This window comes from Centroberyx affinis, unplaced genomic scaffold (genome assembly GCF_046629955.1).
Source record: "Centroberyx affinis isolate AG114_WGS23_722 - 3 ecotype Tasmania unplaced genomic scaffold, CSIRO-AGI_Caff_v1 ptg004439l_1, whole genome shotgun sequence".
NCBI classification, from domain to species: domain Eukaryota; kingdom Metazoa; phylum Chordata; class Actinopteri; order Beryciformes; family Berycidae; genus Centroberyx; species Centroberyx affinis.
This window is the reverse complement of record NW_027282111.1, coordinates 48,640-60,773: the sequence shown is the minus strand read 5'-3', so window position 1 is coordinate 60,773 and position 12,134 is coordinate 48,640. Positions and strand designations below refer to the sequence as shown.

General features: G+C 41.9%; 2 protein-coding genes across 2 annotated transcripts; both read left to right on the top strand.

Moving 5' to 3' along the window:
• The first annotated feature begins 1,549 nt into the window (after positions 1-1,549).
• On the top strand, positions 1,550-5,091 carry slc16a8 (solute carrier family 16 member 8). The gene is made up of 4 exons (XM_071544044.1): positions 1,550-1,757; positions 2,426-2,569; positions 3,120-3,989; positions 4,752-5,091. Exons 1-4 carry the CDS (start codon positions 1,550-1,552, stop codon positions 4,952-4,954), a joined length of 1,425 nt encoding a protein of 474 aa, XP_071400145.1. The 3' UTR covers positions 4,955-5,091.
• Positions 5,092-5,633: 542 nt separating this feature from the next.
• Positions 5,634-9,254, top strand: pdap1a (pdgfa associated protein 1a). Its single transcript, XM_071544039.1, has 6 exons — positions 5,634-5,781; positions 6,405-6,487; positions 6,576-6,650; positions 7,042-7,166; positions 7,267-7,418; positions 8,155-9,254. Exons 1-6 carry the CDS (start codon positions 5,769-5,771, stop codon positions 8,187-8,189), a joined length of 483 nt encoding a protein of 160 aa, XP_071400140.1. The 5' UTR covers positions 5,634-5,768; the 3' UTR covers positions 8,190-9,254.
• Positions 9,255-12,134: the final 2,880 nt, after the last annotated feature.

Here is a 12,134-nt window from a genome sequence, read left to right as displayed (position 1 = left end):
GCTCTGAAACACTGCAGACTGGTAGTGTTGGCTGTAACGTCGGCCATATTGGACCACAGGTTGGGAATATAATACAAATTAAATGTTTCTTTCTTGTAGCAATGTCACCTGTTGTTCATTGCTCCATATTTTCAAAAATACGGATGATTACATCCTCTATAATATCACTATTTTGAACACTAAGTGAAGGTTTTACATTTAGAGATAATGAAATATTCCATACTAAACTTTATTTACATGCTAACAAGTTTCTGTGGCAGCAGATGCAAAATTTCTGGAACAAAGATCTTCAGTTATAGTTACACTGTGATTACCTTAAGCTGCAAAAAAAAAAGTTAAGTGTCTTAGATCTGGATGATATCTGTTAAAAAGAGCCATCTATAAAATATATATGTATTGATTTGTTAATATTCCAGAGATTTAATGAGCTTGATCAAACTTTCACTGTCTAACATGAGAAAAAAGTGTGTGTATATGTGTGTGCATTACACATAATATACATACATGTCCCAGGTTGCATGTTCTTATTGCTCTACAGCACTGAAATCAACAGTAATCCTTGCTGATAAAGGAACATGAACAGATTATGGGGAAAGGGGTCAGTCACTGTGGAAGAATATAAAAAAAATAAAAAACGTACCAGTCCGATCTGTTGAAAGATTTGTGTAGTAGCTGTTTTCCAGACTGAGATTAGCCGGAGTCTGAGACAAATTCAGTCTGATTAAAGTCTGCCAAGTCAGAGGAAACAAATACAGCTGAACAGAATCCAAATGAAAGTCTGCTTGTGTAACAGGTTTTTAACTCTCCTCATAGTTTGTGTTGTGCAAAGATGGAGGGCTTTGCACATTATGTATTTGGCTTGTTCAATTTTCACACATTGTTATATTTATATTCTGCATATAACAATGATATTTTCTGAATGTTTCCACTATTTCATACTGTGTGCATATTGATATTTTTACATTTTATATGCTGTTTATACACACACATATTAAAACATATATGCTTATACATGCTTATATTCCTATATACAAATATGTTTACTTTTACTTATTTATACTGCACAAACTTCATATTAAACAATCCATATTTAAGTAAGCAATCAATACTGTTAGGAACATCTGTAAGTAAAAACTGTAAATTAATCTATAAATGTTAGTAATCCATACTGTTTCCCATGCTTCCCACTCTGTTGAACTTTTTTGCTTAGCTTTTATTGTTTTAATATTTCTACTTTTTTGCATGCTGTTTTATTGCATTTTTTTTAATAATCTATTTGTGTGCTTCTATTGTCCTTTTCCTTGCTGAATCCTATTACTTTTGCTGCTGCAACGACTAAATTTCCCCAATAAAGTTTCATCTCTCAGTAAGCTTGCAAACAAAGCGTGAGCATGTAAATTTAGTTGAAATTCCCTCTAGATTGGTAGTCTAAATTCTCCCAGCCTCTGCATCAACATATTCCAAAGTGAAACCTTATATTGCATGATCTATCAGTGTGATTTTACTGACTGTGGTTCCTCCAGGCAGCACCCAGGCAGTCTGAGTCTCCATGGGAGGCAGCGGGACGGGGGTTCGGCCTCCTGACGGCGGCTGGGGCTGGATGGTCCTGCTCAGCTGTTTCGTCATCTCGGGTTTCTCCTACGCTTTCCCCAAGGCCATCAGCGTCTACTTCAAAGAGCTGATGAGGGACTTTGAGGTCGGCTACAGCGACACGGCGTGGATCTCCTCCATCATGCTGGCCATGCTGTACGGCTCAGGTGAGACAGCAGCAGGGGGACAGGCAGGCTGAGATGGTCTAGGCTACATTAGTGGTTCTCAACCTTTTCTGCTTGTGAGCCCTTAAAATGCAGCGATGCCCCTCCCGTCACAGGCTGCATATGCAGAATGTTGAACAGTTGACCCAAAAAATGATTTTCCCTTCTGAGGTTGTTTCATTATCAGAGGAGGTATATATGCCTAAAATTATTCAGTATTTCACAACAAAAAAATCAAAAATTAGCGAAAAATCAGAAAAAAAATAGACATGATAATAAATTTGTATTGGAGATATATGTTTTTTCCTATCCCACAAATCATCTTGCCACCCCCACCCCCCCCAAATATATCTCATGACCTCTTGGGGGTCGAGAATCAAACTGTTATTAGGCCTATCTGGTTGTCCCAAATCTGAATGGACCATGATGAAGTCATGCATTTCACAAAACAAATGAACACATCAAAACACAGGTTAACATTTCACAAATAAATAAGTTATCTTAATGCTAATGCTAACGTGTTTTGCATTTCAATCACCGTCTCCCACAGAAGTTGGTGATTGATGGTGATGATTGTGGTATTTATGCACAATGTGGAAGTGTAGAATTGGTCAGTGTTAATCTGCAGTTCCTCTGCTGGTCTCTGCTCTGTCTCTCCTCTCTCTCTCCAGGTCCTGCAGCGAGCATCATGGTGAACAGGTTCGGCTGCCGGCCGGTGATGCTGGTTGGGGGACTGCTGGCCTCAGCAGGGATGGTCGGTGCATCTTTTACCACCGATATCATCCAACTTTACCTCACTGCTGGTGTTGTTACAGGTGACTGAATGTATCCCACTCGTTATACTTAACTATAGAACTGTATTACCTACATCTAAAACTCAGTTCATAGCATTCTGTTAGCCTACATCAGTGATTCTCAACCTTTTTCATATCAAGAAATTTAGTCCACATTAGGGCCACGGACCCCCATTTGATGAGATTTTGTCTCTCTGACCCAAATCTGAGAATATTTTTTATTGTTAGATATGATTTTGTCCAGAATTCCATGACTATCTGTATTGTATCTAGAGAGATAACAGTGAAACTATGATCAAAACAGTCATTCTTCTACATTCTCTGATTGTGTTAACTTCTTGTAAATGAAATAATGGTGAAGATTAACAATTCATCATTTGCTGGGGACCCCCTGGAACCCCCTCAAGGACCCCTGGTTGTCCCCGGACCCCACGTTGAGAACCACTGTCCTACATCACCACACAAAAGCATTCAGCCTTTCTTGTCATGTCACTGAGACAGCAGCCAACAGAGATCTCACAGTGTTAAAAAACATAATGTCAAATACTGTAATTCCCCCCTTTGTTTCCAGGTCTGGGCCTGGCTCTGAACTTCCAGCCCTCCCTCATCATGCTGGGAAGCTACTTTGAGAGGCGCCGCCCGCTGGCCAACGGCCTGGCCGCCGCCGGGAGCCCCGTGTTCCTCTCCATCCTGTCGCCTTTAGCTCAGCTGCTGCTGGACTGCTTCGGCTGGAGGGGGGGCTTCCTGGTTATGGGGGGGCTGCTGCTCAACTGCTGCACCTGTGGGGCCATCATGAGACCGCTGGAGGAGGTGGTGAGGAGGAGGAGGAGGAGGAAGGATGAGGAGATTGGAGATACAAACATGCAGGAGCTGAAAGAGATGCTGCCATCACAGGCGACAAAGTCAGAGCAGGAGAAGGACGGAGCGGAGAAGATGCCTCAGAAACAGACGCGTCAGAGAAAGAAACTTCTGGACTTCAGCGTCCTCTGCAACAAAGGGCTGCTGATCTACATCATCGCTAAGTTCATCGTCGTGCTCGGCCTGTTCGTGCCCACCATCCTCCTGGTGAACTTTGCCAAGGACCAGGGGGTGCCGGACCGCGAGGCCGCCTTCCTGCTCTCCATCATCGGCTTCGTTGACATCTTTTCCCGGCCAACCTGCGGAGTTGTGGCCGGACTGAAGTGGATCAGGCCCAAAACCGCCTACCTTTTCAGCCTGGCTCTGGTCTTCAACGGCTTAACGGACGTCTGCTCCGCGCAGAGCAAAGACTACCGAGGTCTGGTCACCTTCTGCGTGTTCTTCGGCCTGTCCTACGGGATGGTGGGGGCCCTGCAGTTTGAGGTGCTGATGGGGATCGTAGGCACTGATGGTTTCTCCAGCGCTCTGGGTCTGGTGCTGCTGATAGAGGCTGTAGCCGTGCTCATCGGACCCCCGTCTGCAGGTGAGAGGTGAAGTGACGTGAGGAGACACTAGACGCACTTTTGGTTTGTTTTTTAGCCATACTTTTTAAATATACACTACCAAACAAAAGTTTGGACCCACCTGATTGAATGTACTATGTTTTTCATTTAATTCTGATCTAAAGGCTTCTGCTTAAATGCTTGAAATTAGTTTCTTAGACAAATATAAATAGTGAAGTTGATCCTATGTATGAATTTCTTTCCAAAGCCTTTGCCTTTCCATCAAGGCAAAGGGCGGCTACTTTAAAGAATCTAAAATATAAGATAGTTTTGATTTCTTTAACACTTTTTTGGTCACTGCACAATTCCATTTGTGTTATTTCACAGTTTTGATGTCTTTACTGTTATTCTAAAATGAAATAAGAAAAATGTGGTGTGTCTAAACTTTTGACTGGTAGTGTACATATATATATATATATTTTACTTTTTACACTTTTTAAACATTACTTCTCCTGTTCTTGTGTGCATTTATGATGTTGGTTATTGTCTTTCTTTTTCATGATGACCCTGAACTGTTTTTAACCATGTTTGTAAAGCACTTTAGCTTGCATTGTTGTATGCAATTTGCTATGTAAATATATTGGATTTGAGTTTGACTGTGATATGTTAGTTATGGGGGACTAAGATAAATTAGGGGGTATTCTACAGGTCCTAAGAAAATAAAAGATTTTGATTTAAAATTGAACATTCAACAATCTAGGCTTATATGCCACGCTCATGCAGAACCTCTCTGTTCTTCACAGGTCGTCTAGTGGACGCTTATAAGAACTATGAGCTGGTTTTCTTTGTGGCCGGGGGAGAGATTATCGCTGCAGGACTGTTCCTTGCTTTGGCGTCGTACTGCTGCAACACCAAGGACAAACTTTCACAACAGGACAGGGGTGTAGACAGAGACTTGGACGACAACCACAACTACCCCACAGAAAACTCAGACCAGTTAGAATAGAATAGAATAGAATAGAACAGAATGTCACTTATTTTCTTGATTTTTCAATTCTCATGAGAACTGCCTGAAAAATCTGAAGCAAACCAATTCCTTGATTGTGTGGCCTGTGGTTTGCACATTATCTTCACAGAGGATTTCATCACATGGTGTTTTTACAATGTTATAATGCTTTTTCTTCTTTCAACTTAACAGTGCAGTTTGGGTATATCCTAATGATAATATTTGTAGAATGTTCCTATGGGGTCATATAGTATGTCTGTGGTACTCAATAGTGAGTTTAAAGAAGCCTTATTGTCTTTATTTGTATTTTTATCTTCTGTCATATCACTGTAATATTCCCATATTTGTATAGTATTCTTGTAAAATGTACTATGGGACTAAATAAAGAACTTTAATTCTTTTCTGTGAGGGTGAACTCAAATTAAAGTTGATTTTCCCAAAGTAGAAAATCTGTGCATAATGTTGTCTCTTAGAAATCAATCAGGCCTACCTGCCTGTGCCTGTCACTGAAAAGTACCGCCTTATTGATTAATTTGTTCTGTCCTCAGCTAATTGGCGGGTGTACCTATCAGTCAAATATTCTGTACAGCGATTGGTTAAATATTACCCAACTGCGCAGGCGCCGCCCTTCGTTCAGGAAGCTGCGAGTGAACGACTTGGTGCGCTTGGTGCTAGCAGCGGGAGCGACGAAGGTGGTGGGAGTCAGGCCTATTCTTCCAGAAAGACGTTTATAAACCGTCAGCTACCTGTAAAACGGTTAAATTATTCATCGATACACGTGTGGACGTCAGTTGTATATACTTAACTTCTAGAAATGCCCCGAGGCGGTAAGTATCATCCCCCGATAGCTTTGTTAAAAACTAACGTTAACTTGCTAATTTTTTTTAGCAAGCTAACGTTAGCTAGCTAATTGTTAGCCAAAGTAGTATCAATCCCCCGTGAACTCTCACTTGCTTTGCTGTGAAGCTACTAGCGGTTAGCATGCTAACCGGCGCTTAAAATGTCACTGTATTTGCGGTTGTGAACGGCCAGGAAATTTGACAGATAGTGACGAGTTGTTAGCTCAGCGTCAACACGCCAGTTTTCCGGTTGTGTTAACGGTTAAAATTGTCAAAATGCGTAGATAGCTGGCTGTGTAGCTCTAGCCAGCAGCACCATGTGCACGGCAGACCGGCATCGTCTCACTTTATCATTAATCTCATGAACATATTGCCAGATGTGGCGTGTTGTTGTCTCTAGAAACAGTTTCGATAGTTGACTTGCTAAACGTAATTACTTGCTAACGTTACGTCTCTTTCTGGCTTTCTGTTTCTGCCGACATGTCCATACACGGGCAGTCCTGACAGATGCCGGTGAAGGGAGCTGTACCGCAGTGAACGTCATGTGTGACTCATCTTCTATCTCTCTCTCTCCCTCTCCCTCTCTCTCTGTCTCTATCTCTGTATTTCAGGGAAAAAGGGCCACAAGGGCCGAGGAAAGCAGTTCAGCAACCCTGAAGAGATCGACCGACAGATGAGAGTGCAGAGGGAGATGGTGAGTAAAGAGACTTTACTGGCGGACACAAGGCAAGTTTCAAACCAAGTCTGGTGTGATTAATTGTGTGTGTGTGTGTGTGTAACAGGAGGCGAATGGCGGTGCAGAGAAAGAGAGCTCATCAGGGTCTGAAGACGACAGCAGCAGCGACGAAGACTATGAGGTGAGTGAGGAGGAAGGTGTATGTTGATGATGCACATGTAACAGGACTCTATAAATAAAAATCCACCCTTGGGTACTCTAACACTGTTATATATCATCAATCTCATATCATCAGTGATGTTCAATGAATTCCTGGAGTTAATTTTGATGTACCCACTTTCCCCTCAACCTGCCTTCTTCTACTTCAGTCAGTGATTTCCTACATTTCCCAGAATGCCTTTCAACAACCCACAGAGAAGGGGGTTCTCTGTGCTGTATGTGTTTAAATGGAGACAGTGAGAAAAAGTGGAGAGAACAATGCCATGCCCAGTTATTCAAATGACAAAAACCCAGTCAAAAAGAGCGCTGTATTTCACATGCTAATGATGCTTTATTTTTTATTTTTTTTGCAGTCCAAAAAGAAGAGTGGGGTGGAGGGACTAATAGAGATTGAGAATCCCAACCGTGTGTCTCAGAAGAGCAAGAAGGTGGCAGAAATCGACGTCACCGCGCCGAGAGAGCTGTCGCGCAGGGAGAGGTGGGTGTCTTCAACCTTCAGCGCTATGGTGGCTATGTCTTACACACAATGTACAGGAACTCTCGATCTTATTATCTGACCCCCCTCCTGTCCCTGTCAGAGAGGAGATAGAGAAGCAGAAAGCGAAGGAGCGCTACATGAAGCTCCATCTGGAGGGGAAGACAGAGCAGGCCAGGGCCGACCTCGCCAGACTGGCCATCATCAAGAAACAGAGGGAGGATGCCGCCAAGAAGAGAGACGAGCTCAGGAAAGGTGAGAAGACACACAGTGGTACTACTGTACCTGTCAGCATATTACATTGACTTACGATTCCCCGCGCAGTAGAGTTTAAACATTATACACACACATTATACACTCCCACCATCTAATGCTGCGTTCACGTCCCATTTACTATAAGTTATTATGAACTCCAACTGGGAATAACCGTTCACGTCAGCCTCCCATTGGTAATTACAAGTAGGCTGTGGGATTTTTTTGGTTGCCTCCAGTATCTTCTAGTTGATATCATGGGATGTGGAAGTGTGTCAACACATGGCGACAAACATGGCAGCGAATCCAAGATGATACAAATCACAATTATCAGTTATATTCACGCTAATAGTCAGCTCTACTTCAGAAAAGGGAGCAATATCTGCTGCGGTTTGTTTACAGTTGATTTTTAAAGTCATAAATAAAAATTTCCTGTGAGTTCAATGTGAACACTTTGAAGTTGTAGCAACAAGATGTGAGCAGGTTCTAATGAAATGACTTGAACGCAGTATTACTTCCTTCTTTCTCACACACTTGCTCTCCTTTTCTTTCAGTTGGCTGAACACATTTCCCAAATACACACCTTGTGAAATTTGTCTCATTGTTGTACTTCTTTTTTTTTGTGGGGGGGATTGACATATGCCTGTTTAAATGTTGTAAAACTTTGCTTCTATTTTGTGGAACCAAATACCTTACAGCATTTTCTATATCTTTGCTTTCTATATCTCTTGTTTCTCAGAAAAAGAAGCTGAAGAAGCCAAGGCAAAGCGCTAGCCGTCCCTCTTTTGGGGATTTGACGCGTACAACAGTCTGAGAGGGATGGAGAGAGAAGGAAGAAGAGGTGGAGGAGGAAGGGGAGGGGACCAATACGCGGGGTGTCGGCTCAGGGGTGCGCTTGGGCTCCCGTCCCTCATTATTATTATTATTATAAATGCGAGGGGCGTGGGGCTTCCCAGGCGGAGTAGTCAGGACGGGGAGGAGGGGTGGAGCAAAGGGAGAGGAAGAGGAATGCAACACTTGGGACGCCTCCTTTTTTGTTTCAGGTTCCTCGTAAATTTTGAGAGGCGACAATCGCAGGTTTTCCAAGTGCTTCACAACCTCTTTCCTCTTCCCCCACCCACCAGGGTTTTAATTCTGAAGCTGCTGAAGTTTTTTTTTTTTTCCATTCCTTTCCATTCATACATTTTTGGCTTTTTACATAAAGTTTACTTCATGATTGGACAGGTATCTCAATGATCAGGTGTGAGGATTTCTTTGGTGCTTTACTTTCCCTTCCATCTCACCTGTTTTGTAAGACGGCGAATCGGTGACAGATGGAGAAAGGAACACTAATCAGAGGATAAGCGATTTATAGGAAATGTATGTACTTTAATATTCGGTTCAGGGGTGCATTCAGGATGGAAAATAGTCAATTATAAGGCGTGAAATATTTTTCTGAACATTAGAAATATTTTTCCCCTCTGAATGCCATCACACGCCTCATCTTTTTCCACCAGCTTTGTCCTCATTACCCGGTGAGTTTGAGCGTTGTTGATGTTCGGAGGCCTTTCGGCTCGTTTGGAAAGTCACAAAGTTGGGAGATCGAGCAATCCCATCGACCACAGTGCATATAGAAACTAGTAAACATTCAGTTTTCACATTTTTATCCTTTTGAATGGACTTATCGCCGTGTCTATTCAGAACTGTTTCAAAATGTGTCCTGTAATCCGCCGCTTTAAGTATTGGAAAATGTCAGAATCATTAGGAATCTAAAGCGTCATCATAGCACTTAGCTTGTGCTTCCCCCAAATGTCTTGGAAAGTCTAGTATCTTGCAGAATTGGCTGAAATAAACATTTTAGATTTTTTCTGATGATGCTCAACATCAGCGCAGGAAAGCATCGTCTCAAACTGCCTCAGTAACCTCGGTCTGGCCATGTTTCTATCTCCTGCGGTTCTGTACAAGGGACCACGTCTTCTGTTGCCTTTTCGAAAGTTTACACAAGACCAGTTCACTGTCTTCTCTGTAATCTTCTCTGGTAATCATTTCCATGATGACATGCTACAAAGAAACTATGGTGGGATTTTAAATGCCTTGATCAGGAAAGCAATAGTCTCTGTAATATGGAAGTAGCTGAAAGAACGAACTCTGTTACTCTCTTGGGAACCACACAGTATGAAAAATGTAGCCACAGTGTTTTAACATGAGGACGGAAAGGTAATTCCTTTGATTTTTCATCTTGTATTTGAAGTCATTTGTTGTATAGAAATAAATGCATTAATAGATAAAGGAGTAACCGTGTTGTGTTGTTATTCATATTCATACTGTAAATGTTGATTTGCTGCAATTTCACACTTAAAGGCGCTGCAGTGGTTGGTGATATTAGAGCATTGATTCTCAACCTTTTTCATATCTAGGACCCCTAATTTAGTCCACATTAGAGCCACGGACCCCCATTTGATGAGATTTTGTCTCTTGGACCCAAATCAGAATATTTTTTATTGTTAGATATGATTTTGTCCAGCATTCCATGATTATCTGTATTGTAGGTAGGGAGATAACAGTGAAATTGTGATTTAAAATAAGTCATTCTTCTACATTCTATAATTGTTTTCACTACTTAAATAATGGTGACGTTTTTGCTGTGGACCGCCTGGAACCCCTTAAAGGACCCCTGGTGGTCCCCGTGCCCCACGCTGAGAACCACTGTATTAGAGTACTGACTCATTCTCAAGTCAAGTGTCTTTTACCTGCAAGGCATTTTAATACTGAAAGTGATGCTGTGGTAAACAAATGCAAGTGTACATTGTGTGTATTAAAAAAGCATAAAATGATGCATAAGTCTAATTTTGGCCAGATCAGAGGAAATCTATGATCCATAATGACATTTTTAATTTAGAAAATAACATAAACATCCCGTTCTTGTTCGTTCTCCTGTGTATTTTTGTCATCGCCACCAGGCTGCAGCATCTGACCAGACACCAGTTGAGGAAATGAGCAGCATGTTGTTCGCCTGTATTGTTTGCATACAGCTGTATGATGCGCTGCCAGGCTTTGAACAGGGGAATTCACCAATACACAGGATCTGATGTTGGGATCCAGGGTGAGCGTTCACACAGAAGCCCCAATACAGATGACAAAAGGACAATATGCTAACCTACAAATGTCTATAGAGGAGCATCAGACAGGCAGCACCATTCACCAGCCACCTAATCTAAATGTTACAGTTTTGAGTGTGTGAGTTCAGTTTATTCACAAATCAGTTAAAAGTACAATCATATGAGACATAATGGAGATAATGTGAAATGGGACACCCTGATAAGCTATCTGAAGCTTGAGAATAGGGGCCCAGACACCAAGCAGATAGTATTTAAAGTATATGTTTACTAACACGTCTAGATTTGAAAAAGTGCATGTATTATACAGTAACGTTTACAACCTACAAAACACCTAAGACTAACCTAAGACCCTAAAAAGTACTACTAAATGGTCCTAAGACATTTATTCCATCAGTCTAAACATTGATTAAATAGGTAAGATACAATAAGTAGAGACATATGGCAACTGAGTCACTGGGGTTTTCAAGTTATCTCACGATGGTTGAATTAGACCCACAACACCTCCAGATGTCTCAACAGTGGTTTCTGTCTCTGTGCTGCCTGCTGCAGCAGCATTCGCTCGTCATTTTAAAGTGTCTGGTGGGCGTTGTCTGTTATTCAATCTCTTGATTTAATCACTGGATAAATTTGTGCGTTGGTTTCAACCGCCGTTGCAGAAGTCTACCGGTGCCAAGTGCTCCACTGACTCATGATGTCATGCGCATTTCCTACCAATATGGTGCTTTACTGCAGCGGTTCTCAACGTGGGGTCCTTGGGGGGGGGGGGGGTTCCAGGGGGTCCCCAGCAAACTGATGAATTGTTAAACTTTACCATTATTTAATTTGCAAGAAATTAACACGATTAGAGAATGCAGAAGAATGGCTGTTTTGATCATATTTTCACTGTCATCTCGCCACCTACAATACAGATAGTTATGGAATTCTGGACAAAATCATATCTAACAATAAATATATTCTCAGATTTGGGTCCGAGAGACAAAATCTCATCAGATGGGGGTCTGCGGCTCTAATGTGGACTAAATTAGGGTCCTTGATATGAAAAAGGTTGAGAATGCTTTACCGTATACACAGCTCATTGACTGTGGCTGTCATTTGATTACAATCAGCTGTTATTTTCCTACCAAGATGGCGGTGTGGTGATGTAACAGACTACTAAAAATACAGTAAGTGAAAGTCAGCAGAATAAAAGATGATGTCAGACATGAATTAAAAAACCAGGTTAGAAAGGAATAAACAGACAAATACAGCTGGAATGAGACAGGCATGAAAACAGACACTTGGAAGCCTGTCTATGAAAATCAGATGGAAATAGTGGCTGAATAAAGATAACAGTGATTTCACAGGACGCTCTGAACGCCCCGCAGGCCGGTCACAGCCAAACCGTACGAGGCCTTCAGCAGCTTCAATAGTTTCCTCTTTTGGACTTCTCACATCCTTATTATGCATTTGCACGGCGCGTTTTGCTCGCGTTTACAGAAGTACAGACACAAAACCACAGCTCGTCAGAAGGATATTTTATAAAGCATCACTCTCATAGCAAGATCTGTAGCACAATGCTGCACTTATACAGACGCTTAATGGCTGTGGAGTGGCTGCAACTCAGATATATCATGTAATTATT